General features: G+C 58.3%; 4 protein-coding genes across 4 annotated transcripts in view; 1 reads left to right on the top strand and 3 right to left on the bottom strand.

Moving 5' to 3' along the window:
- Window positions 1-9,315: 9,315 nt before the first annotated feature.
- Window positions 9,316-11,877, bottom strand: LOC128966920 (PHD finger protein 7-like). The gene is made up of 9 exons (XM_054380877.1): window positions 11,853-11,877; window positions 11,450-11,541; window positions 11,250-11,348; window positions 10,852-10,973; window positions 10,454-10,616; window positions 10,261-10,367; window positions 9,935-10,048; window positions 9,675-9,793; window positions 9,316-9,509 (listed from the first exon to the last, which is right to left on the bottom strand). The coding sequence occupies exons 1-9, from the start codon at window positions 11,875-11,877 to the stop codon at window positions 9,316-9,318; spliced, it is 1,035 nt and encodes a 344-aa protein (XP_054236852.1).
- A 3,049-nt stretch (window positions 11,878-14,926) lies between these two features.
- Window positions 14,927-17,488, bottom strand: LOC128966917 (PHD finger protein 7-like). Its single transcript, XM_054380874.1, has 9 exons — window positions 17,464-17,488; window positions 17,061-17,152; window positions 16,861-16,959; window positions 16,463-16,584; window positions 16,065-16,227; window positions 15,872-15,978; window positions 15,546-15,659; window positions 15,286-15,404; window positions 14,927-15,120 (listed from the first exon to the last, which is right to left on the bottom strand). The coding sequence occupies exons 1-9, from the start codon at window positions 17,486-17,488 to the stop codon at window positions 14,927-14,929; spliced, it is 1,035 nt and encodes a 344-aa protein (XP_054236849.1).
- A 3,051-nt stretch (window positions 17,489-20,539) lies between these two features.
- On the bottom strand, window positions 20,540-23,101 carry LOC128966916 (PHD finger protein 7-like). Its single transcript, XM_054380873.1, has 9 exons — window positions 23,077-23,101; window positions 22,674-22,765; window positions 22,474-22,572; window positions 22,076-22,197; window positions 21,678-21,840; window positions 21,485-21,591; window positions 21,159-21,272; window positions 20,899-21,017; window positions 20,540-20,733 (listed from the first exon to the last, which is right to left on the bottom strand). Exons 1-9 carry the CDS (start codon window positions 23,099-23,101, stop codon window positions 20,540-20,542), a joined length of 1,035 nt encoding a protein of 344 aa, XP_054236848.1.
- Window positions 23,102-23,406: 305 nt separating this feature from the next.
- NCKAP1 (NCK associated protein 1) overlaps window positions 23,407-25,451 on the top strand; it is a 113,991-nt gene continuing 111,946 nt past the window's right edge. Inside the window, exon 1 of the mRNA XM_054380868.1 lies at window positions 23,407-23,580. Within this exon, the coding sequence (XP_054236843.1) occupies window positions 23,407-23,580 (174 nt within the window). The remainder of the gene's footprint in view (window positions 23,581-25,451) is intronic.

The following is a 25,451-nucleotide window of genomic DNA, read 5'->3' as shown; positions in this document are numbered from 1 at the left end:
GAGTAATCCTGAGAACTCAGTGAGGTGCACTGAGAGCCTCTTCCCATTTTCCCAGAAAGACAACAGACAGAAAGAAAAAACCAACAGTATTTAAGTCACACTGCTCTGATCATACTATCAATCAATATATATTAGCCTTGCAGTGGTGGTTCTCTTGAATGCCTTTTGCCAATGTGGGAGGGAGTCCATGGTAGTGCTGAACCTCAGCTTCTCTGAAGCTGAACACCAGCTGTTTGAAATTAGTGTTAACCTGAGACCTGAGGGGGTTTTATTCTGCTTTTAAATTTGACATGCTCTAGTAAATGAAGCTTAGTTAATTAATCTACCTATGAGTCCAAAGTTAGAGCATTTCATGCATTAAAAAAAAAAAAAGAGCTTGCTTGTCTTGATTCAAGCAAAGACCTTTGTAACCTTAACCATCCTTCCACAGAAAGAATCCTAGAACAGTGTGGAGTTAGGTGAAAAAGAAATCAAGAGTTTTCTGCTGTTCAATAAAACAAATAAATAAACAAGTTATGTTACATGACTCTAGGTGTTCTCTTGGAAAAGAAAAAAGCTCATATTAATCTTACCTTCTCAAGAAGTGTGGTGGTTTTAAAAAGACAATGGGTTTGCAAATAAGTAATGCCCACTGGAAAAGACAGAGCCAGCTTCCTGGAGACTGCATCCTTCTTTTTCCACAGGCCTGTTGAGCCCACAGGTGTGTTGGGTGCCTGAGACCCAACTCTGTAACAAAGCAGAGATAATCCAGACCAAAAGGAAAGGTGAAACCTTGTTTGGATTTGCTAGGGGAGAGCCCCAAATGAATAATCCATCAAGCTGTAGAGACAAGAGAAAAAGTGCTTCTGACCCACCTGCAGAGGTCTGTTTCTCTATAACCACATCAGTAAGAAATCAAAGCTGAGCAAGCCTCTGTCCAGCAACAGTAAAGGGAAAAATAATACTGATGAGGGAAAGCATGTGCCCACGAGGGCTATGCCTATTTTTCACTGTACAGCAGGCAATGGTATTCTCCATTCAAGGCTCTGCTAAGGTACAGTAACAACCTCATCATGACTGCTTACAAATCTAAGCTTGCCTGTGTACACGACCCAAAGGGTGTCGAGAGGCAGCCTGTGTGGACTACCACATGTGAGCAGCAGGTTGTTGTTGTTTTTTTTTTCCCATGCTGGATCACATACTGTTTGAAACTCAAGTACAACTAATCCCTTCAAAGGCAAACGCCTTGAAGAGCAGAGCGCATTCGCTAAGAAAAAAATGGACACAGGTAGATTTCCAGCCTTAGGTGTGTGTCGAGTTCACTCCCTAGTCAGATTGCTAAAGCAGCTCCCTCTGCAACTCCAGCAATTCCCATTGCAGGAGAAGGTATTTCAACTAGTTTCACACTTGGAAAAGCCAAGCATCTAAATAAAAGCCACTTCAACTTTAGCAAAGAGAAAAAGCCAACAGATAAACATGCTGTATGCTGGATGTCAAGGAATACAGTCTGCTGTTACAAACCTGTGATTTTTTTTTCCTTTCTTCTGGTAATTCTAGAGCCTGTTACCATAAAAGAGGCATTTCTTGAATGGCTGGTGGTAGGTAGTTCATGTTTTTCAATCCGATTTGCAATTGTATTTGTTGCTGTATAGTGATTGTTTTGCAAAATAAAAACCGCTTGTCATCTAAGTGCTTGTGTCTGCTTCCACTCATTGTGTCCAGTCTGGCACCAGCTGGGCAGGGAGAAATGGAATGAAATTCAACAAGGGCAAGGGCAGAGTCTGGCACCTGGGAAAGAACAACCCCATGGAGCAGGAAAGGTTGGGGACTGAGCTGCTGGAGATCAGGGAAGGGGAAAAGGACCTGGGGGGTGGGAGGTTGAGCATGAGCCAGCAATGTGCTCTGGTGGCCAAGAAGGCCAAGGGCATCCTGGGGTGGATTAGAAGGGCTGTGGTGAGTAGGTCCAGAGAGGTTCTCCTCCCCCTCTCCTCTGCCCTGCTGAGGCCACATCTGGAAGATTGTGTCCAGTTCTGGGCCCCTCAGGTCAGGAAAGACCTCAGGGAACTGCTTGAAAGAGTCCAGTACAGAGCCACAAAGATGATAGAATGGATCACCTTCCTCATGAGGAGAGCCTGAGGGAGCTGAGGGCTCTGTGGCTTGGAAAGGAGGAGCCTGAGAGGTGACCTCATTGCTGGGGCTCAAGATGTGCAGGGGGAGTGCCCAGAGGCTGGAGCCAGGCTCTGCTGGGTGATGCCCAATGCCAGCACAAGGGGCAGTGGTGGAAGGTGAGGCACAGATAGTTCCATGGAAACAGGAGGAAAATGTTTTTCCCTGTGAAGGCAACAGAGCGCTGAAAGAGGCTGCCCAGAGGGGTTGTGGAGTCTCCCTCTCTGGAGATACTCAAAACTTGCCTGGATGTGTTCCTGTGTGACCTGCTCTAGGTGCTGCTGCTCTGGCAGGGGGGTTGGACTGGATGAGCTTTCCAAGGTCCCTTCCAGCCCCTGGCATTCTGTGATTCTGTGATTCAGCTGCTGGGTATGGGAAGAAAAGCATCCTGCAGCTGCTGGTGCTGCACAGGAGAAGGAGAGCCAGTGAAGTCATGCTTCTCAGATAATCCCTTTTACTTCTTGCCAAAAGAATGAGTTTCTACAGCTAAGGTTCTCTTCTGTGGGGCAGCATTGCCCTGCTTTGTGTGTATGTCAGGCTGTCTTTATCCTGGACTGACAGCCTGGAGGTGAGGTTTAGCATCACCTTGCTCTAAGCAGAGAAGGCCCAGGGCAGGAGCCAACATCTCCTCCCTTGGCACGGTGCTTCCTTTGGCCACCTTCAGCACAGAGGTTGCAAAGGCATCTGCAATGCCCACAGCCATCCCTTTGTCACAAGCTGGGCTGCCTGCCAGCACTTGACACAGTTTTGGCTCATGGCTCCAGCACTTTTCCTGAGGGGCAGGCTGCCTGCTCCTCTGCTTCCCCTGCCTGTAACGGGCCCGACACTGTGAGGGGCAGCTGGGCTGGGGGCAGCCATGCCATCCCTTTGCCCTGCTATGCCATGCCATGCTGGTCCCATCCCAGTCCCATGCCATGCCATGCCATGCCAGAACCATCCCAGGTGATCTGCAGAAATAGAATCATAGAATCATAGAACCAGTCAGGGTTGGAAGGGACCACAAGGCTCATCCAGTTCCAACCCCCCTGCCATGGGCAGGGACACCTCACACTACATCAGGCTGGCCAGAGCCTCATCCAGCCTGGCCTTAAACACCTCCAGGGATGGGGCCTCAACCACCTCCCTGGGCAACCCATCAAAGGGTCTCACCACTCTCATGGGGAAGAACTTCTTCCTCACATCCAGCCTCAATCTCCCCACTTCCAGCTTTATTCCATTCCCCCCAGTCCTGTCACTTCCTGATATTCGAAAAAGTCCCTCCCCAGCTTTCCTGTAGCCCCCTTCAGATCCTGGAAGGCCACAAGAAGGTCTCCTCAGAACCTTCTCCTCTCCAGACTGCACAACCCCAACTCTCTCAGGCTGTCTCCAGAGCAGAGCAGCTCCAGCCCTCTGCTCATCCTCCTGGCCCTTCTCTGGACACCTTCCAGCACCTCCAGATCCTTCTTGTAATAGGGACTCCAGAACTGGACCCAGAGCTCCAGGTGGGGTCTCAGCAGAGTGGAGCAGAGGGGGAGAATCCCCTCCCTGGCCCTGCTGGCCACACTTCTCTTGCTGCAGCCCAGGCTCTGCTTGGCTCTCTGGGCTGCAAGTGCTCACTGCTGGCTCCTCTTGAGCTTCTCATCCCCCAGCACCCCCAAGGCCTTTTCTTCAGGGCTGCTCTCCAGCCAGTCCCTGCCCAGTCTATATTGGTGCCTGGGATTGCCCTGACTCAGCTGCTTTAGTTCCTGTGCAAGGTGGAATTTTCACATAATGGTGCAATGTTCATAAATAAATGCAGTCAAAGGACCTGGAGGAATAACTAAGTGCTGTTAATTATCCATTATAAGCACCCTCCTAGGGGTGCTTAAGTGCAAGGCAGAACTAGTGTATCATCTGCTAAAAGTAGAAGGATTAAGACAATGAGAACAGAAGGCTGACTCCTGTTTTAAGCATTGACAGCTAAGAGCAGGCTGAGGACAGTTGGTAAGAACTTGTTTCCTCCTTTTGAAGGGAAGGAAGAGGTGATATTGTTGTGTCTTATTAGCAGCCTATGGTAGGTAAGCAAAGTATGCCCAGAGCTGGTATGTTTGCTGGATGTAGAGGATCTGTTCATCCTCTGCCTGTCACACCTTGTGAGGGACACCTGGCATTGGACAGGAACATGGCAGAAAAAAATGGGTGAGTCAGAGTACTGGGTCAGATCAGAGTGGAAGGCAGGGCTTCCTCCTAGAGGTGTATTGCCACACGGGATTTCCAGCTGCTGTTTGGAAGGCAAAGGACAGTGTGGCCCTAAAGGAGGGGCTCCCAAACTTAGGCTGTGTGAGCACCCTTCTAGAAGGAGAAGCATGTGGTGGAGGCAGTTCTTCCCCTCTCTTCCACTCTGGTGAGACCCCACCTGGATCACTGTGTTCAGGTGCCCCACCTGCAGCCCCTGTTACAAGAAGGATCTGGAGGTGCTGGAAGGTGTTCAGAGAAGCGCCACAAGGATGAGCAGAGGGCTGGAGCTCCTCCCGATAAGGACAGGCTGAGAGAGTTGAGGTTGTTCAATCTGGAGAAGAGAAGGCTCCCAGGAGACCTTCTTGTGGCCTTCCAGGATCTGATGGGGGCTCCAAGAAAGCTGGGGAGGGACTTTTGAGGGTGTCAGGGAGTGATAGGACTGGAGGGAATGGAGCAAAACTAGAAGTGGATAGATTCAGATTGGATATTAGGAAGAAATTCTTCCCCATGCGGGTGGTGAGACACTGGCAGAGGTTGCCCAGGGAGGTGGTGGAAGCCTCATGCCTGGAGGGTTTTGCAGCCAGGCTGAATGTGGCTGTGAGCAACCTGCTGTAGTGTGAGGTGCCCCTACCCAAGGCAGGGGTTTGAAACTGGATGATCCTTGAGGTCCCTTCTGACAGTGATAATTCTATGATTCTATGATCCTCAACTCAGCTGAGCAATGGAAAGGAAGACATGTTTGGTAACAAGAGATCCCCATTTTCTTCTCCAGGAAGGTGGTAAAAAAAAAAAAAAAGGCAAAAGAAGGTCAAAAAAAATAAAAAAAAGGGGGGGGGGGGGGGTGGTAGGGACGAGGTTCGTTGTCTTTCTTCCCAAAGTGAAGCAAAAGTTCTGCAACTGCTACCAAAGCAGTAGCATCCCAGAGCTTGGGCATTCCTGATCCAAGGGAAGGTGTCATACCCTGACAGTGAAAGCTGGATCTTTTCTTTCCTAGTCTTTCCAAAGCCCCCCTCTCATGGAATAACACAGCCTGCTGTGACAAGCCCACCTTCTCCCCATACAGATGGGAAGGAAAGTAACATTTAAAAAACCCATCCCTCTGGGTTGAGATAAGGAGTTGTAAGGAGATCATACACTATACCATTAACTTAGCAAATGCAAAAGCAGCAGCAGCAGTCAGCAATAAAATGGTTCCCCCTGACCCCTAGCACTCAGCAGCCCCCAAGCACGCAGCAGCCAGGTGTGTGGAAAAGGACCAACACCCCAAAGCAGGAAATAATCCTCATGGAATAACTGAAGAGAATGGCAGAGACCGGAAGAAGGAACTGCCCATGGTGAGTGAAGATCAGGTTCATGACCATCTGAAGAACCTGAAAGTGTTCAAGTCCATGGGACCTGATGAGATACACCCATGGGTGCTGAGGGAACTGGGGATGAGGTTGCTAAACCACTCTCTGTTGTATTCCGAAAGCCATGGCAGGCTGGAGAGGTCCTCACTGACTGGAAAAGGGGAAACATAACTCCCATTTTCAAAAAGGGAAAGAAGGATGACCCAGAGAACTGTAGACCAGGCAGTCTTACCCCTATGCCCAGTAAGATCATGGAGCAGATCCTCCTGGAGGCACTGCTGAGGCAGAAGAATAACAAAGAGGTGACTGCATACAATCAACACAGCTGCACCAAGGGCAAATCCTGCCTGACAAACCTGGTGGCCTTCTGTGATAAGGTCACAATATTAATAGATGAAGGCTGAGCAACTGATGTCATTTACCTGGACCTGAGCGAAGCCTTCAACACTGTCCCACACCACATCCTGCTCTTCAGGCTGCTGCAGCCTGGGTTTGATGTTTGGACCATTTAGTGGATACAGAACTGGCTTGATGGCTGCACCCAAAGAGTGGCTGTCAATGGTCCATGGCCAAGTGGAGGCCAGTGACAAGTGGAGTCCCTCAGGGATCAGTGCTGGGACCAGGCTTGTTCAACATCTTTGTTGGTGACATGGACAGTGGCACTGAGGCACCCTCAAGAGGTTTGCTGACGACACCAAGCTGTCTGGTGCAGCTGACAGGCTGGAGGGAGTGGAGTCTCCCTCGCTGGAGATACTCAAAACCTGCCTCGATGTGTTCCTGTGTGACCTGCTCTCGGTCATGCTGCTCTGGCAGGGGGGTTGGACTGGATGATCTCTTGAGGTCCCTTCCAGCCCTTAACATCCCATGATTCTGTAAAGAACCCAACCAACGAAGACAACCAAACCCAACTCGTTTAGCATCTCATCACTTGGGTAGATTAGTGATTGTAGTTATTTAAAACATTTTGGTTGTAAACGCATTGTTTGGGCTTTATTTAACAGATTACCTTATGATTGAGTGCCTGACTGTGCTTGACTATCTGTGGCCTCCCAGACAGCCTTCAGATGTGTGTAGCTAACTCTCAGAACTGTAAACAAACTGCCCATGCTGTGAATGCTGCCCTGGCTCCAGCGCAGCCTCCGCAGCAGCAGCGACGCATGACGACCTGGAGTGACTTAGTGCCAGAGGTATTGGAGTATGGGCATCACATGGACTAGAGTGAGGAAACTGCAGGGAAATTTACGAAGCATACACATTGGATTTGTCAAGTTCAAGCTGCTAAGCCAAAGTCAGCTTCTACATCAGCATTTGACAAAGAACAAACCGGCCTTTCTGCAGAGCCCTACAACTCTCTAGGAGGATCCAGGAAACTATAGACAATCTGAGCTCAGTACCAGGGAAGGGCACAGAGCAGAGCATCTCAAGCCCCATTACACACCAAACAGAGAACCACCAGGGGATCAGGCCCAGTCAGCATGGCTTTGTGAAGGCCAGGTCCTGCCTGACCAACCTGATCTCCTTCTATGACAAGATGATCTGCCAGGTGGATGAGGGAAAGGCTGTGGGTACTGTCTGCCTAGACTTGGGAAAAGTCTTTGACACTCTTCCCCACAGAATTCTGATGGATGAACTGGCTGCTCATGGGAGAATGAGCAATGCTCTGCTGGATACAGCACTGCCTGGGTGAAAGGGCCCAAAGAATGGTGGTCAGTGGAGTTAAATCCCGCTGGCAGCCGGTCACAAGTGATATTCCTCAAGACTCAGTGTTGAAACCACTTCTGTTTAACTTCTCGATTGATGACCTTGATGAAGACCCACAGTGTGTCATCAGTGAGTTCAAAGACGGCACCAAGCGAGGTGGCAGTGCTGACCTGCACCAGGGTAGGAAGGCCCTACAGGGGGTCTTGGATAGATTGGATCCATGGCCAACGTTAAGAGGAAGAGCTTCAACAAGGCCAAGTGCCAGGAACTGACCTTGCCGCACAACAACCCCAAGCAATGCTCCAGGTTTGGGACAGTGTGGCTGGAAAGCTGCTGGCAGAAAAGTGCTGATGGATAAGCAGCTGAATAGCAGCCAATAGTGTGCCCAGGTGGCCAAGAAAGCCAAAGGCATCCTGTCAGGGACTAGAAATGCTGTGTCCAGGAGGAGCAGGGAGGTGATTGTCCCATGGGACTCAGCTCTGGGGAGGCCACACCTTGAGTAATGTGTCCAGTTCTTGGACCTTCACTCCAGGAAGGACATTGAGGGACTAGAGCATGTCCAGAGAAGTTGATTGGTGAGCTGGGAGTCATGTTAGTGCCTGGGAGTGATGAAGCAGGGAGCAGACCCCTGTGCCACAAAAAGGCTCCCAGCTGAAGTGTATCTGTGGCAATGCACAGAGCATGGGCAAGGAGCTGAAAGAGCTGGAAGCTGTCATGCAGCAGGAAAATGATGACATGATTGCCCTGCCAGGACCATGGTGGGAAGAATGGCATAGCTGGAGTGCTGTGTTGGGTGGCTGTAGGCTCTTGAGAAGAGAGAGGCCAAGAAGGAGAGGTGGAAGCATGGCCCCTGTATGCCAGGGAGGGTCTGGACTGTCCTGAGCATGATGGTGCCAGTGATGCCAGGGCTGAATGCTTGGGGGTGAGGATCAGGGGAAAGGCCAACAAGGCAGATGTCCTGATGGGGGGTCTGCTTAGTTTGAGAAAGAGGAGGCTGAGGGGAGAGGTTGGTGCTGGTCTCTTCTGACAGCTCATTAGCCAGAGAACAAGAGGGAACAGCCTCAAGCTGCAGAGTGTTCAGAGAAGGGCAACAAGGTAGCCCTGGAACACCTGGGTTAGAAGGAGGGGCTGAGGGAGCTGGGGGTGTTCAGGCTACAGAAGAGGAGGCTGAGGGCAGACCTCATTGCTCTCTACAGCTGCCTGAAGGGAGGTGGGAGTGAGGAGGGGGCAGGCTCTGCTCCTTGGTGGCAAGAGACAGGAGCAGAGGAAATGGTTCCAGGCTGCAGCAGGGGAGGTCGAGGCTGGATGCTAGGAAATATTTCTTGCCAGAGAGGGCTCTGAGAGACTGGAATGTTCTGCCCAGGGCAGTGGTGAAGTCAGCATCCCTGGAGGTGTTCAAGCAGCCTTGGAATTGGTGCTTAGGGACATGGTTTGGTGGTGCCCCTTCAGTGCTGGGCGGAGGGTAGGACTGGATGAGCTTGGAGGTGTCTTCCACCTGGCTATATTCTGTGACTGAGTGAGAAGAGGAGCCTCTGTGGCCAGCCCCTGGCACTGCCCCCTGAGAAAGGGGCTGGAGGAGGAAGGTGACAGAAGAGGTGGAAGTATCAGGGCATAGCTGAAGAAAGAAGTTTATTGTGTGGTGCAGGGGCTGAGGGGCAGGCGTCGGGGCCAGCAGAGCTCAGGTCCCTCGGCGCTGTCCGGGCCGGCTGTAAGGCTCTGGGGTCCGACGGCGCCAGCCGGAGCGGTGTGGGCCCCGCACGGGCCCGGCAGGGCTGGAGCGGCTGCGGCTGTCAGCTGCCGGGGAGCTGGAGGCAGCCGCTGCTGGCAGGCGGCTGGCGGTGCGGGGGCTGCCGGCCTGGCGGGGCAGCGAGCTGCGGGGCAGCGCCGGCGCTGCCTGGCGCGGGGGGCTGCTCCCTGGGCTGCCCTAGCGGCGTCTCCGGGGCCGGCTGTAGGGCTGGTGGTGAGCGCGGCGCTGCAGGCGGGAGCCGACTCGCACCCACACGGGCCCAGGGGCGGCGGAGCGGCTGCTGCCCTCAGGCCCTGCGGAGCCCTGGCGAGGCCCCGGTCCGGCCCGGCTGGCACTGCTGGGGGCAGGCGTCTCGGAGCCGGCCCTGGAAGCTGCCAAGAGAAGCGGGAGGGTGAGGGGCAGGGCCTCCGTGGCTGCGGCAGGCCGGGCCAGAGCAGTGCCCCAGCCCTGCTGGAGCAGAGGGGCTCTGCCAAGCCAGCCTGGGCACTCGGGGCCAGGCCAGCAGCCCAGGGGCACCCCAGGGCTGTGTTTCTTACCGGTGCTGGGGCCGGCACAGCCTTGGCACTCCCAGCTGTCTGCGCTGTCCCTCAGGCTGGAGCAGCTCCTGTGGGTTCCTTCCGCAGCACAGGAGCTGCACAGAAGCAGCTGCCAGGGCCTGGGGAAGCAAAGGGGTTGCTGGCTGGGAGGACAAAGTGACAGCAGCAGGGTGGTGTCCAGCAGGGCTCTGGGCCTTGGAGCTTCTGCCTTGAGCTCTTGGGCAGACAGCCCCGGGGTGCAGGCAGCTCTGGGAACTTACCCTTCCTCCTCTGCCTGTTCCCTGCCTGCTGGGCACAGGCAGTGGCTGGCATCGCAGCGGCTGTGCCTGGCCATGAGGCCTTCGAATGCCTCTGCGGTCTCCCATGCAGGTGGTCTGATGGAGAAAGGAAAGTTGCTGAGCCCTTGCTGGCCCAGCATGGGGCAGGTGCAGGGTGTCCCTGCCAGCCCCCCCTGCCCTGTTTCCCGCTCCCCCCTGTAGCTGAAGCCTCACGAGAGAGGGGAGGGCCAGGAGTGCAGGGAGAGCCCCTGGCCGGGCACTGCCCTGGCAGCCTCCTGTCCTGAGAGCTGTGAAGAAGAACAACCAACCTCCTGGGGATGCGGATGCCCATCCTGAGCATTTCCTGCTGGAAGTGCTCTTTGTCCCTGCAGAGCAGGCAGCAGAAAGCTGAAGAGCCAGCACGCAGAGCATGGCCCTGCAGGAGAAAGAGGAGGAGCGTGAGGGAGGCCCCGGTGCTGCTGAGCCCCTGCCGTGCCCCCGGCCTGAGGGAGCAGCTCCTACCTGGATGCAGCGCCTGTGGAACCAGGCGTGCTGGCACGCTGGGCACCCCATGGTGGTGTAGGACTTGCTGTCGTCCACAGCCTCGAAGCAGAGCAGGCAGTCGGTGTGGGGCTCTGGGTCCCTGTCCACTGCCTGCCGTGGGCGATGGTGTGAGCAGAAGGCCCTGTGGGGAAGAGCAAGGGGGTGAGTGAGGTGTGTGGTGCTGGCTCCTTCCCTGCTGGTGAGGAGGATGGCAAAGGAGGTGTGGAGGAGCCCCAGGGCTCGCCCAGCTCTGCCTCTGCCTCTGCCTGTGCTTGGCCATGGGCAGAGTCCCAGCAGGGTGGTTTGTGGTTTGGCTAAAGCTGGCCAGAAGGGGCTGAAGGTGAGGAGCGTCCCTGGGCAGGGCCATCTGCCCTTACCTGTAGTAGTTGTACTGAGTGATGCATTCACCCTGCCGGGCACAGGGCAGGTGGAAGCTTCGCCTACAGCCCAGCACCCAGCAGTTGATGCAAGCCCCACTCTTGCCACAGACACAACATATCTGCAAAGAGCATAGCAGCCTCCCTCAGCATCTGCTCAGCACCTCCAGAGCCGGCCCCACTCCCCTTGGCAGGATGCAGGATGTGCCCACTGCCCCCCAGCTCCGCCCGGCAGATGAGGCTCCTGTGCTGGAGCCTGTGTGGAGCTGCTGGGAGCAGCAAGACTTTTGTCCCAGAGCTGTTTGGAAGGGCTGGGCTTGCTTTCATGGGGTCTTGGCTAAGCTCCCCAAAAGCTCTGCTGGCACAAATCTCCAAACCTGTGCTTGCCAGGTGCTCACCTTCTGTGCTGCGTGGTCAAGGACGCTTTGAACATGAGAGGGGAAGAAGCCCACCCGACCTGAGCTGGTAGTGACAGGATAGAGTCCACTGGCAAAGAACTGCAGGAGAGAGAGAGAGAGCAGGGAAGGAGCTGCTGAGGAGAGTGTGGCAGGGCCAGGGTGTGGGAGGGCAGGAAGGAGCCCCTGAGGCACTCACTCACCAGGCAGTAGCGATGGAAACAGAAGCCTCCTTCCTGTCTCTTCCGTCCATACAGGTCGGGGGCCAAGTGTGCCTGGTGGCACAGCTGGCAGGCTGCAGGGGACAGAGTGCATGGCAGCAGTGTGAGCACCCCTGTGGGGCCGGGGGAAGCCTCCTGAGGGGTTGTTACTCCCCAGGAGCCTGCTGGGCAGCCCTGGGCTCTGTGGGAAGGGGGCATGGCAGGCATGGGTGCCCCAGCGCCTGCCCACTGCCCAGCCTGAGCCCTGCTTGCTGAGCAAAGGTGAGGCCCTGCCTGGGGCGCCTGCCTGGGGAGCTGCTGCCTGCCCCTGCCAGCGCTCTCAGCCCCACACTGCCCTCCCCAAGCAGCCCTGTGCCAGGCTGCGGGAGGGAAGCTTTGCTCTCACCTTGCTCCCCTGGGTTGGTCGCCATCTCGTTCCTGGCACTCGTCACCTGTGAGCCTTTGGAGTGTCCCTGTCACCGCAGTGCTGGGCTTTCTCCTCCAAGTGCTCCTCTGCTGACTCTGAGGGAGAAGCAGCACAGGGCTGAGGGAGCAGCAGGACACAGCTGGGCCTGCAGCACAGACCCCCAGCTCTGAGGTCTGGGGCCCAGTCCTGCCTCGGCAGCCCCACGCCAGCCCCCGTCCCTCCCCTGCCCTCTGCTCACCTCACCAGGTCCAACAGACCGAGGGCCTGAGCCCAGGGCTCCCTTTTGTAGGCCATCTCCACAGGTCACCATGGCCATTGTGACAGCAGCACTGCTGCCCTGTATGCAGCCCAGCTCTGGGCACCGCCAGCCTCGCCCAGCAGCCCTGAGGTGGCCCCGGAGCCGCCTGCTGCCGCAGCTGGGGCCGCTGGTCCTGGCTTCCAGAGATGCCAGCCAAAGGACCAATTCCACCTGCTGGGCTCAGGTGCCAGGGAAAACTCTCCCTGAGGCATGGGAGAAAGCATCAGGAGTGGAATGCGGCTGGCCTGTCTAGGAAAGGCTTTCCTCACTTGTGCCTCCTCATCCAATCCCTCACCCACACAGAATCCCTCTCCAGTCCATTTCTGATGACAACTTTGGGATTGTCCCACACCTGCTGTTCCCTCCAAGCATCCCAGTGTCCCTATTCCTGTTGGGGAAGAGCCCTCTGCACACAGGAGCAGTGTGGCTCCCCTCCTCTAATCATTGTCCCATGCCTATCGAATTCTGCCATTGCCTGTCCTGCTGTGGCAGTTCAGGCTGGCTGCCTCCTGTCACTGCCACATAAGCTACACCTCTGGTGTCCCCAGTGTCCAACCCAATCAGGTGGACTCAGGAAGCAGCGTATTTCCACCCAGAAATCCTGCCCCGTATCCATCCGTCTGCAAAGTCATTTTCTTCCTCTTTCTTCCCCCTCTGCTCCCATGGGAGATGCTCCCTTGTCGGGTAAGGGTGGGGGAGTATCCAAGGCCTCTTAGGCCTGTCTAGGCCTAATGCCAGGAGGAGAAGCGGGCGGGGGGGGGGGGGAGCAGTCTCAGACCTGGCCAGCCTGAGACTAGCCTAGCAGTGGGGGGGAAGAAAGAGCCCTGGGGGGGTTTGGGTAAACCCTCAGGTGGGAAGAAGGGAAGAGCTGGGAAGCCTCTGGGTGTTGTGTAAGGGACTCTGTATGCTTTGGGTTGTTCTTGTCACTATGCTTTGTAGTTTTTGTAGTTTCACCAGTTGCTTTTCCATTTAAACTTTCCATCACTCTCCAATCTGTTTGTGTGAGTGTCATTCTTTTGTCCCTCTCGGGGCAGGAGAGGATCTGTCTGGCCTCAAACCAGCACACCTGCTGAAAAGGGAGCTGCTCCCCACAAGTTCTTCCATGCTATCTCCCTGGAGTTGGCACTGCCCCGAGGGATATTCCCTGGGCAGCATGCTCAGGGAGAGGGGTACAGGTCCAGTAATGAGTTTGGAGATAAGGAACAGTTTGTTGAGTTGAAGAGTTGCAGCTGGCCAGGGGTGGCCAGGAGGATGGAGGTGTTGGGAAGGTGCTGCGAAGCCCTGAACTGCCTGGCCTCATGGCCAGGGCTTAATCTGGAATGGGAAGGGGAAAGGGGAAGGCCCAGGCTTGGTCAGGGGAGGGAGGGGATAATGGGCCAGGAGATAAGGAGGTTGCAAGTTGATTGGTGAGCTGGGAGTCATGTTAGTGCCTGGGAGTGATGAAGCAGGGAGCAGACCCCTGTGCCACAAAAAGGCTCCCAGCTGAAGTGTATCTGTGGCAACGCACAGAGCATGGGCAAGGAGCTGAAAGAGCTGGAAGCTGTCATGCAGCAGGAAAATGATGACATGATTGCCCTGCCAGGACCATGGTGGGAAGAATGGCATAGCTGGAGTGCTGTGTTGGGTGGCTGTAGGCTCTTGAGAAGAGAGAGGCCAAGAAGGAGAGGTGGAAGCATGGCCCCTGTATGCCAGGGAGGGTCTGGACTGTCCTGAGCATGATGGTGCCAGTGATGCCAGGGCTGAATGCTTGGGGGTGAGGATCAGGGGAAAGGCCAACAAGGCAGATGTCCTGATGGGGGGTCTGCTTAGTTTGAGAAAGAGGAGGCTGAGGGGAGAGGTTGGTGCTGGTCTCTTCTGACAGCTCATTAGCCAGAGAACAAGAGGGAACAGCCTCAAGCTGCAGAGTGTTCAGAGAAGGGCAACAAGGTAGCCCTGGAACACCTGGGTTAGAAGGAGGGGCTGAGGGAGCTGGGGGTGTTCAGGCTACAGAAGAGGAGGCTGAGGGCAGACCTCATTGCTCTCTACAGCTGCCTGAAGGGAGGTGGGAGTGAGGAGGGGGCAGGCTCTGCTCCTTGGTGGCAAGAGACAGGAGCAGAGGAAATGGTTCCAGGCTGCAGCAGGGGAGGTCGAGGCTGGATGCTAGGAAATATTTCTTGCCAGAGAGGGCTCTGAGAGACTGGAATGTTCTGCCCAGGGCAGTGGTGAAGTCAGCATCCCTGGAGGTGTTCAAGCAGCCTTGGAATTGGTGCTTAGGGACATGGTTTGGTGGTGCCCCTTCAGTGCTGGGCGGAGGGTAGGACTGGATGAGCTTGGAGGTGTCTTCCACCTGGCTATATTCTGTGACTGAGTGAGAAGAGGAGCCTCTGTGGCCAGCCCCTGGCACTGCCCCCTGAGAAAGGGGCTGGAGGAGGAAGGTGACAGAAGAGGTGGAAGTATCAGGGCATAGCTGAAGAAAGAAGTTTATTGTGTGGTGCAGGGGCTGAGGGGCAGGCGTCGGGGCCAGCAGAGCTCAGGTCCCTCGGCGCTGTCCGGGCCGGCTGTAAGGCTCTGGGGTCCGACGGCGCCAGCCGGAGCGGTGTGGGCCCCGCACGGGCCCGGCAGGGCTGGAGCGGCTGCGGCTGTCAGCTGCCGGGGAGCTGGAGGCAGCCGCTGCTGGCAGGCGGCTGGCGGTGCGGGGGCTGCCGGCCTGGCGGGGCAGCGAGCTGCGGGGCAGCGCCGGCGCTGCCTGGCGCGGGGGGCTGCTCCCTGGGCTGCCCTAGCGGCGTCTCCGGGGCCGGCTGTAGGGCTGGTGGTGAGCGCGGCGCTGCAGGCGGGAGCCGACTCGCACCCACACGGGCCCAGGGGCGGCGGAGCGGCTGCTGCCCTCAGGCCCTGCGGAGCCCTGGCGAGGCCCCGGTCCGGCCCGGCTGGCACTGCTGGGGGCAGGCGTCTCGGAGCCGGCCCTGGAAGCTGCCAAGAGAAGCGGGAGGGTGAGGGGCAGGGCCTCCGTGGCTGCGGCAGGCCGGGCCAGAGCAGTGCCCCAGCCCTGCTGGAGCAGAGGGGCTCTGCCAAGCCAGCCTGGGCACTCGGGGCCAGGCCAGCAGCCCAGGGGCACCCCAGGGCTGTGTTTCTTACCGGTGCTGGGGCCGGCACAGCCTTGGCACTCCCAGCTGTCTGCGCTGTCCCTCAGGCTGGAGCAGCTCCTGTGGGTTCCTTCCGCAGCACAGGAGCTGCACAGAAGCAGCTGCCAGGGCCTGGGGAAGCAAAGGGGTTGCTGGCTGGGAGGACAAAGTGACAGCAGCAGGGTGGTGTCCAGCAGGGCTCTGGGCCTTGGAGCTTCTGCCTTGAGCTCTTGGGCAGACAGCCCCGGGGTGCAGGCAGCTCTGGGAACTTACCCTTCCTCCTCTGCCTGTTCCCTGCCTGCTGGGCACAGGCAGTGGCTGGCATCGCAGCGGCTGTGCCTGGCCATGAGGCCTTCGAATGCCTCTGCGGTCTCCCATGCAGGTGGTCTGATGGAGAAAGGAAAGTTGCTGAGCCCTTGCTGGCCCAGCATGGGGCAGGTGCAGGGTGTCCCTGCCAGCCCCCCCTGCCCTGTTTCCCGCTCCCCCCTGTAGCTGAAGCCTCACGAGAGAGGGGAGGGCCAGGAGTGCAGGGAGAGCCCCTGGCCGGGCACTGCCCTGGCAGCCTCCTGTCCTGAGAGCTGTGAAGAAGAACAACCAACCTCCTGGGGATGCGGATGCCCATCCTGAGCATTTCCTGCTGGAAGTGCTCTTTGTCCCTGCAGAGCAGGCAGCAGAAAGCTGAAGAGCCAGCACGCAGAGCATGGCCCTGCAGGAGAAAGAGGAGGAGCGTGAGGGAGGCCCCGGTGCTGCTGAGCCCCTGCCGTGCCCCCGGCCTGAGGGAGCAGCTCCTACCTGGATGCAGCGCCTGTGGAACCAGGCGTGCTGGCACGCTGGGCACCCCATGGTGGTGTAGGACTTGCTGTCGTCCACAGCCTCGAAGCAGAGCAGGCAGTCGGTGTGGGGCTCTGGGTCCCTGTCCACTGCCTGCCGTGGGCGATGGTGTGAGCAGAAGGCCCTGTGGGGAAGAGCAAGGGGGTGAGTGAGGTGTGTGGTGCTGGCTCCTTCCCTGCTGGTGAGGAGGATGGCAAAGGAGGTGTGGAGGAGCCCCAGGGCTCGCCCAGCTCTGCCTCTGCCTCTGCCTGTGCTTGGCCATGGGCAGAGTCCCAGCAGGGTGGTTTGTGGTTTGGCTAAAGCTGGCCAGAAGGGGCTGAAGGTGAGGAGCGTCCCTGGGCAGGGCCATCTGCCCTTACCTGTAGTAGTTGTACTGAGTGATGCATTCACCCTGCCGGGCACAGGGCAGGTGGAAGCTTCGCCTACAGCCCAGCACCCAGCAGTTGATGCAAGCCCCACTCTTGCCACAGACACAACATATCTGCAAAGAGCATAGCAGCCTCCCTCAGCATCTGCTCAGCACCTCCAGAGCCGGCCCCACTCCCCTTGGCAGGATGCAGGATGTGCCCACTGCCCCCCAGCTCCGCCCGGCAGATGAGGCTCCTGTGCTGGAGCCTGTGTGGAGCTGCTGGGAGCAGCAAGACTTTTGTCCCAGAGCTGTTTGGAAGGGCTGGGCTTGCTTTCATGGGGTCTTGGCTAAGCTCCCCAAAAGCTCTGCTGGCACAAATCTCCAAACCTGTGCTTGCCAAGTGCTCACCTTCTGTGCTGCGTGGTCAAGGACGCTTTGAACATGAGAGGGGAAGAAGCCCACCCGACCTGAGCTGGTAGTGACAGGATAGAGTCCACTGGCAAAGAACTGCAGGAGAGAGAGAGAGAGCAGGGAAGGAGCTGCTGAGGAGAGTGTGGCAGGGCCAGGGTGTGGGAGGGCAGGAAGGAGCCCCTGAGGCACTCACTCACCAGGCAGTAGCGATGGAAACAGAAGCCTCCTTCCTGTCTCTTCCGTCCATACAGGTCGGGGGCCAAGTGTGCCTGGTGGCACAGCTGGCAGGCTGCAGGGGACAGAGTGCATGGCAGCAGTGTGAGCACCCCTGTGGGGCCGGGGGAAGCCTCCTGAGGGGTTGTTACTCCCCAGGAGCCTGCTGGGCAGCCCTGGGCTCTGTGGGAAGGGGGCATGGCAGGCATGGGTGCCCCAGCGCCTGCCCACTGCCCAGCCTGAGCCCTGCTTGCTGAGCAAAGGTGAGGCCCTGCCTGGGGCGCCTGCCTGGGGAGCTGCTGCCTGCCCCTGCCAGCGCTCTCAGCCCCACACTGCCCTCCCCAAGCAGCCCTGTGCCAGGCTGCGGGAGGGAAGCTTTGCTCTCACCTTGCTCCCCTGGGTTGGTCGCCATCTCGTTCCTGGCACTCGTCACCTGTGAGCCTTTGGAGTGTCCCTGTCACCGCAGTGCTGGGCTTTCTCCTCCAAGTGCTCCTCTGCTGACTCTGAGGGAGAAGCAGCACAGGGCTGAGGGAGCAGCAGGACACAGCTGGGCCTGCAGCACAGACCCCCCAGCTCTGAGGTCTGGGGCCCAGTCCTGCCTCGGCAGCCCCACGCCAGCCCCCGTCCCTCCCCTGCCCTCTGCTCACCTCACCAGGTCCAACAGACCGAGGGCCTGAGCCCAGGGCTCCCTTTTGTAGGCCATCTCCACAGGTCACCATGGCCATTGTGACAGCAGCACTGCTGCCCTGTATGCAGCCCAGCTCTGGGCACCGCCAGCCTCGCCCAGCAGCCCTGAGGTGGCCCCGGAGCCGCCTGCTGCCGCAGCTGGGGCCGCTGGTCCTGGCTTCCAGAGATGCCAGCCAAAGGACCAATTCCACCTGCTGGGCTCAGGTGCCAGGGAAAACTCTCCCTGAGGCATGGGAGAAAGCATCAGGAGTGGAATGCGGCTGGCCTGTCTAGGAAAGGCTTTCCTCACTTGTGCCTCCTCATCCAATCCCTCACCCACACAGAATCCCTCTCCAGTCCATTTCTGATGACAACTTTGGGATTGTCCCACACCTGCTGTTCCCTCCAAGCATCCCAGTGTCCCTATTCCTGTTGGGGAAGAGCCCTCTGCACACAGGAGCAGTGTGGCTCCCCTCCTCTAATCATTGTCCCATGCCTATCGAATTCTGCCATTGCCTGTCCTGCTGTGGCAGTTCAGGCTGGCTGCCTCCTGTCACTGCCACATAAGCTACACCTCTGGTGTCCCCAGTGTCCAACCCAATCAGGTGGACTCAGGAAGCAGCGTATTTCCACCCAGAAATCCTGCCCCGTATCCATCCGTCTGCAAAGTCATTTTCTTCCTCTTTCTTCCCCCTCTGCTCCCATGGGAGATGCTCCCTTGTCGGGTAAGGGTGGGGGAGTATCCAAGGCCTCTTAGGCCTGTCTAGGCCTAATGCCAGGAGGAGAAGCGGGCGGGGGGGGGGGGGGAGCAGTCTCAGACCTGGCCAGCCGGAGACTAGCCTAGCAGTGGGGGGGAAGAAAGAGCCCTGGGGGGGGTTGGGTAAACCCTCCGGTGGGAAGAAGGGAAGAGCTGGGAAGCCTCTGGGTGTTGTGTAAGGGACTCTGTATGCTTTGGGTTGTTCTTGTCACTATGCTTTGTAGTTTTTGTAGTTTCACCAGTTGCTTTTCCATTTAAACTTTCCATCACTCTCCAATCTGTTTGTGTGAGTGTCATTCTTTTGTCCCTCTCGGGGCAGGAGAGGATCTGTCTGGCCTCAAACCAGCACACCTGCTGAAAAGGGAGCTGCTCCCCACAAGTTCTTCCATGCTATCTCCCTGGAGTTGGCACTGCCCCGAGGGATATTCCCTGGGCAGCATGCTCAGGGAGAGGGGTACAGGTCCAGTAATGAGTTTGGAGATAAGGAACAGTTTGTTGAGTTGAAGAGTTGCAGCTGGCCAGGGGTGGCCAGGAGGATGGAGGTGTTGGGAAGGTGCTGCGAAGCCCTGAACTGCCTGGCCTCATGGCCAGGGCTTAATCTGGAATGGGAAGGGGAAAGGGGAAGGCCCAGGCTTGGTCAGGGGAGGGAGGGGATAATGGGCCAGGAGATAAGGAGGTTGCAAGTTGATTGGTGAGCTGGGAGTCATGTTAGTGCCTGGGAGTGATGAAGCAGGGAGCAGACCCCTGTGCCACAAAAAGGCTCCCAGCTGAAGTGTATCTGTGGCAACGCACAGAGCATGGGCAAGGAGCTGAAAGAGCTGGAAGCTGTCATGCAGCAGGAAAATGATGACATGATTGCCCTGCCAGGACCATGGTGGGAAGAATGGCATAGCTGGAGTGCTGTGTTGGGTGGCTGTAGGCTCTTGAGAAGAGAGAGGCCAAGAAGGAGAGGTGGAAGCATGGCCCCTGTATGCCAGGGAGGGTCTGGACTGTCCTGAGCATGATGGTGCCAGTGATGCCAGGGCTGAATGCTTGGGGGTGAGGATCAGGGGAAAGGCCAACAAGGCAGATGTCCTGATGGGGGGTCTGCTTAGTTTGAGAAAGAGGAGGCTGAGGGGAGAGGTTGGTGCTGGTCTCTTCTGACAGCTCATTAGCCAGAGAACAAGAGGGAACAGCCTCAAGCTGCAGAGTGTTCAGAGAAGGGCAACAAGGTAGCCCTGGAACACCTGGGTTAGAAGGAGGGGCTGAGGGAGCTGGGGGTGTTCAGGCTACAGAAGAGGAGGCTGAGGGCAGACCTCATTGCTCTCTACAGCTGCCTGAAGGGAGGTGGGAGTGAGGAGGGGGCAGGCTCTGCTCCTTGGTGGCAAGAGACAGGAGCAGAGGAAATGGTTCCAGGCTGCAGCAGGGGAGGTCGAGGCTGGATGCTAGGAAATATTTCTTGCCAGAGAGGGCTCTGAGAGACTGGAATGTTCTGCCCAGGGCGGTGGTGAAGTCAGCATCCCTGGAGGTGTTCAAGCAGCCTTGGAATTGGTGCTTAGGGACATGGTTTGGTGGTGCCCCTTCAGTGCTGGGCGGAGGGTAGGACTGGATGAGCTTGGAGGTGTCTTCCACCTGGCTATATTCTGTGACTGAGTGAGAAGAGGAGCCTCTGTGGCCAGCCCCTGGCACTGCCCCCTGAGAAAGGGGCTGGAGGAGGAAGGTGACAGAAGAGGTGGAAGTATCAGGGCATAGCTGAAGAAAGAAGTTTATTGTGTGGTGCAGGGGCTGAGGGGCAGGCGTCGGGGCCAGCAGAGCTCAGGTCCCTCGGCGCTGTCCGGGCCGGCTGTAAGGCTCTGGGGTCCGACGGCGCCAGCCGGAGCGGTGTGGGCCCCGCACGGGCCCGGCAGGGCTGGAGCGGCTGCGGCTGTCAGCTGCCGGGGAGCTGGAGGCAGCCGCTGCTGGCAGGCGGCTGGCGGTGCGGGGGCTGCCGGCCTGGCGGGGCAGCGAGCTGCGGGGCAGCGCCGGCGCTGCCTGGCGCGGGGGGCTGCTCCCTGGGCTGCCCTAGCGGCGTCTCCGGGGCCGGCTGTAGGGCTGGTGGTGAGCGCGGCGCTGCAGGCGGGAGCCGACTCGCACCCACACGGGCCCAGGGGCGGCGGAGCGGCTGCTGCCCTCAGGCCCTGCGGAGCCCTGGCGAGGCCCCGGTCCGGCCCGGCTGGCACTGCTGGGGGCAGGCGTCTCGGAGCCGGCCCTGGAAGCTGCCAAGAGAAGCGGGAGGGTGAGGGGCAGGGCCTCCGTGGCTGCGGCAGGCCGGGCCAGAGCAGTGCCCCAGCCCTGCTGGAGCAGAGGGGCTCTGCCAAGCCAGCCTGGGCACTCGGGGCCAGGCCAGCAGCCCAGGGGCACCCCAGGGCTGTGTTTCTTACCGGTGCTGGGGCCGGCACAGCCTTGGCACTCCCAGCTGTCTGCGCTGTCCCTCAGGCTGGAGCAGCTCCTGTGGGTTCCTTCCGCAGCACAGGAGCTGCACAGAAGCAGCTGCCAGGGCCTGGGGAAGCAAAGGGGTTGCTGGCTGGGAGGACAAAGTGACAGCAGCAGGGTGGTGTCCAGCAGGGCTCTGGGCCTTGGAGCTTCTGCCTTGAGCTCTTGGGCAGACAGCCCCGGGGTGCAGGCAGCTCTGGGAACTTACCCTTCCTCCTCTGCCTGTTCCCTGCCTGCTGGGCACAGGCAGTGGCTGGCATCGCAGCGGCTGTGCCTGGCCATGAGGCCTTCGAATGCCTCTGCGGTCTCCCATGCAGGTGGTCTGATGGAGAAAGGAAAGTTGCTGAGCCCTTGCTGGCCCAGCATGGGGCAGGTGCAGGGTGTCCCTGCCAGCCCCCCCTGCCCTGTTTCCCGCTCCCCCCTGTAGCTGAAGCCTCACGAGAGAGGGGAGGGCCAGGAGTGCAGGGAGAGCCCCTGGCCGGGCACTGCCCTGGCAGCCTCCTGTCCTGAGAGCTGTGAAGAAGAACAACCAACCTCCTGGGGATGCGGATGCCCATCCTGAGCATTTCCTGCTGGAAGTGCTCTTTGTCCCTGCAGAGCAGGCAGCAGAAAGCTGAAGAGCCAGCACGCAGAGCATGGCCCTGCAGGAGAAAGAGGAGGAGCGTGAGGGAGGCCCCGGTGCTGCTGAGCCCCTGCCGTGCCCCCGGCCTGAGGGAGCAGCTCCTACCTGGATGCAGCGCCTGTGGAACCAGGCGTGCTGGCACGCTGGGCACCCCATGGTGGTGTAGGACTTGCTGTCGTCCACAGCCTCGAAGCAGAGCAGGCAGTCGGTGTGGGGCTCTGGGTCCCTGTCCACTGCCTGCCGTGGGCGATGGTGTGAGCAGAAGGCCCTGTGGGGAAGAGCAAGGGGGTGAGTGAGGTGTGTGGTGCTGGCTCCTTCCCTGCTGGTGAGGAGGATGGCAAAGGAGGTGTGGAGGAGCCCCAGGGCTCGCCCAGCTCTGCCTCTGCCTCTGCCTGTGCTTGGCCATGGGCAGAGTCCCAGCAGGGTGGTTTGTGGTTTGGCTAAAGCTGGCCAGAAGGGGCTGAAGGTGAGGAGCGTCCCTGGGCAGGGCCATCTGCCCTTACCTGTAGTAGTTGTACTGAGTGATGCATTCACCCTGCCGGGCACAGGGCAGGTGGAAGCTTCGCCTACAGCCCAGCACCCAGCAGTTGATGCAAGCCCCACTCTTGCCACAGACACAACATATCTGCAAAGAGCATAGCAGCCTCCCTCAGCATCTGCTCAGCACCTCCAGAGCCGGCCCCACTCCCCTTGGCAGGATGCAGGATGTGCCCACTGCCCCCCAGCTCCGCCCGGCAGATGAGGCTCCTGTGCTGGAGCCTGTGTGGAGCTGCTGGGAGCAGCAAGACTTTTGTCCCAGAGCTGTTTGGAAGGGCTGGGCTTGCTTTCATGGGGTCTTGGCTAAGCTCCCCAAAAGCTCTGCTGGCACAAATCTCCAAACCTGTGCTTGCCAAGTGCTCACCTTCTGTGCTGCGTGGTCAAGGACGCTTTGAACATGAGAGGGGAAGAAGCCCACCCGACCTGAGCTGGTAGTGACAGGATAGAGTCCACTGGCAAAGAACTGCAGGAGAGAGAGAGAGAGCAGGGAAGGAGCTGCTGAGGAGAGTGTGGCAGGGCCAGGGTGTGGGAGGGCAGGAAGGAGCCCCTGAGGCACTCACTCACCAGGCAGTAGCGATGGAAACAGAAGCCTCCTTCCTGTCTCTTCCGTCCATACAGGTCGGGGGCCAAGTGTGCCTGGTGGCACAGCTGGCAGGCTGCAGGGGACAGAGTGCATGGCAGCAGTGTGAGCACCCCTGTGGGGCCGGGGGAAGCCTCCTGAGGGGTTGTTACTCCCCAGGAGCCTGCTGGGCAGCCCTGGGCTCTGTGGGAAGGGGGCATGGCAGGCATGGGTGCCCCAGCGCCTGCCCACTGCCCAGCCTGAGCCCTGCTTGCTGAGCAAAGGTGAGGCCCTGCCTGGGGCGCCTGCCTGGGGAGCTGCTGCCTGCCCCTGCCAGCGCTCTCAGCCCCACACTGCCCTCCCCAAGCAGCCCTGTGCCAGGCTGCGGGAGGGAAGCTTTGCTCTCACCTTGCTCCCCTGGGTTGGTCGCCATCTCGTTCCTGGCACTCGTCACCTGTGAGCCTTTGGAGTGTCCCTGTCACCGCAGTGCTGGGCTTTCTCCTCCAAGTGCTCCTCTGCTGACTCTGAGGGAGAAGCAGCACAGGGCTGAGGGAGCAGCAGGACACAGCTGGGCCTGCAGCACAGACCCCCCAGCTCTGAGGTCTGGGGCCCAGTCCTGCCTCGGCAGCCCCACGCCAGCCCCCGTCCCTCCCCTGCCCTCTGCTCACCTCACCAGGTCCAACAGACCGAGGGCCTGAGCCCAGGGCTCCCTTTTGTAGGCCATCTCCACAGGTCACCATGGCCATTGTGACAGCAGCACTGCTGCCCTGTATGCAGCCCAGCTCTGGGCACCGCCAGCCTCGCCCAGCAGCCCTGAGGTGGCCCCGGAGCCGCCTGCTGCCGCAGCTGGGGCCGCTGGTCCTGGCTTCCAGAGATGCCAGCCAAAGGACCAATTCCACCTGCTGGGCTCAGGTGCCAGGGAAAACTCTCCCTGAGGCATGGGAGAAAGCATCAGGAGTGGAATGCGGCTGGCCTGTCTAGGAAAGGCTTTCCTCACTTGTGCCTCCTCATCCAATCCCTCACCCACACAGAATCCCTCTCCAGTCCATTTCTGATGACAACTTTGGGATTGTCCCACACCTGCTGTTCCCTCCAAGCATCCCAGTGTCCCTATTCCTGTTGGGGAAGAGCCCTCTGCACACAGGAGCAGTGTGGCTCCCCTCCTCTAATCATTGTCCCATGCCTATCGAATTCTGCCATTGCCTGTCCTGCTGTGGCAGTTCAGGCTGGCTGCCTCCTGTCACTGCCACATAAGCTACACCTCTGGTGTCCCCAGTGTCCAACCCAATCAGGTGGACTCAGGAAGCAGCGTATTTCCACCCAGAAATCCTGCCCCGTATCCATCCGTCTGCAAAGTCATTTTCTTCCTCTTTCTTCCCCCTCTGCTCCCATGGGAGATGCTCCCTTGTCGGGTAAGGGTGGGGGAGTATCCAAGGCCTCTTAGGCCTGTCTAGGCCTAATGCCAGGAGGAGAAGCGGGCGGGGGGGGGGGGGAGCAGTCTCAGACCTGGCCAGCCTGAGACTAGCCTAGCAGTGGGGGGGAAGAAAGAGCCCTGGGGGGGTTTGGGTAAACCCTCAGGTGGGAAGAAGGGAAGAGCTGGGAAGCCTCTGGGTGTTGTGTAAGGGACTCTGTATGCTTTGGGTTGTTCTTGTCACTATGCTTTGTAGTTTTTGTAGTTTCACCAGTTGCTTTTCCATTTAAACTTTCCATCACTCTCCAATCTGTTTGTGTGAGTGTCATTCTTTTGTCCCTCTCGGGGCAGGAGAGGATCTGTCTGGCCTCAAACCAGCACACCTGCTGAAAAGGGAGCTGCTCCCCACAAGTTCTTCCATGCTATCTCCCTGGAGTTGGCACTGCCCCGAGGGATATTCCCTGGGCAGCATGCTCAGGGAGAGGGGTACAGGTCCAGTAATGAGTTTGGAGATAAGGAACAGTTTGTTGAGTTGAAGAGTTGCAGCTGGCCAGGGGTGGCCAGGAGGATGGAGGTGTTGGGAAGGTGCTGCGAAGCCCTGAACTGCCTGGCCTCATGGCCAGGGCTTAATCTGGAATGGGAAGGGGAAAGGGGAAGGCCCAGGCTTGGTCAGGGGAGGGAGGGGATAATGGGCCAGGAGATAAGGAGGTTGCAAGTTGATTGGTGAGCTGGGAGTCATGTTAGTGCCTGGGAGTGATGAAGCAGGGAGCAGACCCCTGTGCCACAAAAAGGCTCCCAGCTGAAGTGTATCTGTGGCAACGCACAGAGCATGGGCAAGGAGCTGAAAGAGCTGGAAGCTGTCATGCAGCAGGAAAATGATGACATGATTGCCCTGCCAGGACCATGGTGGGAAGAATGGCATAGCTGGAGTGCTGTGTTGGGTGGCTGTAGGCTCTTGAGAAGAGAGAGGCCAAGAAGGAGAGGTGGAAGCATGGCCCCTGTATGCCAGGGAGGGTCTGGACTGTCCTGAGCATGATGGTGCCAGTGATGCCAGGGCTGAATGCTTGGGGGTGAGGATCAGGGGAAAGGCCAACAAGGCAGATGTCCTGATGGGGGGTCTGCTTAGTTTGAGAAAGAGGAGGCTGAGGGGAGAGGTTGGTGCTGGTCTCTTCTGACAGCTCATTAGCCAGAGAACAAGAGGGAACAGCCTCAAGCTGCAGAGTGTTCAGAGAAGGGCAACAAGGTAGCCCTGGAACACCTGGGTTAGAAGGAGGGGCTGAGGGAGCTGGGGGTGTTCAGGCTACAGAAGAGGAGGCTGAGGGCAGACCTCATTGCTCTCTACAGCTGCCTGAAGGGAGGTGGGAGTGAGGAG

This window comes from Indicator indicator, chromosome 5 (genome assembly GCF_027791375.1).
Source record: "Indicator indicator isolate 239-I01 chromosome 5, UM_Iind_1.1, whole genome shotgun sequence".
Taxonomy (NCBI): Eukaryota; Metazoa; Chordata; class Aves; order Piciformes; family Indicatoridae; genus Indicator; species Indicator indicator.
The sequence above is the reverse complement of the archived record's forward strand: the minus strand, read 5'-3'. Positions and strand labels throughout refer to the sequence as shown.

Excerpts from the sequence above, each read along its gene's own strand:
- LOC128966917 (XM_054380874.1), bottom strand. The coding sequence starts at position 17,488 with ATGGCGACCAACCCAGGGGAGCAAG. Across the intron at positions 17,153-17,463 it reads GACCAACCCAGGGGAGCAAG|CCTGCCAGCTGTGCCACCAG; the intron begins GTGAGAGCAAAG and ends TGTCCCCTGCAG. Across the intron at positions 16,228-16,462 it reads ACTCAGTACAACTACTACAG|GGCCTTCTGCTCACACCATC; the intron begins GTAAGGGCAGAT and ends TCTTCCCCACAG.
- LOC128966920 (XM_054380877.1), bottom strand. The coding sequence starts at position 11,877 with ATGGCGACCAACCCAGGGGAGCAAG. Across the intron at positions 10,617-10,851 it reads ACTCAGTACAACTACTACAG|GGCCTTCTGCTCACACCATC; the intron begins GTAAGGGCAGAT and ends TCTTCCCCACAG. Across the intron at positions 10,049-10,260 it reads GGCATCCGCATCCCCAGGAG|ACCACCTGCATGGGAGACCG; the intron begins GTTGGTTGTTCT and ends TTTCTCCATCAG.
- LOC128966916 (XM_054380873.1), bottom strand. The coding sequence starts at position 23,101 with ATGGCGACCAACCCAGGGGAGCAAG. Across the intron at positions 22,573-22,673 it reads GTTTCCATCGCTACTGCCTG|TTCTTTGCCAGTGGACTCTA; the intron begins GTGAGTGAGTGC and ends TCTCTCCTGCAG. Across the intron at positions 21,841-22,075 it reads ACTCAGTACAACTACTACAG|GGCCTTCTGCTCACACCATC; the intron begins GTAAGGGCAGAT and ends TCTTCCCCACAG.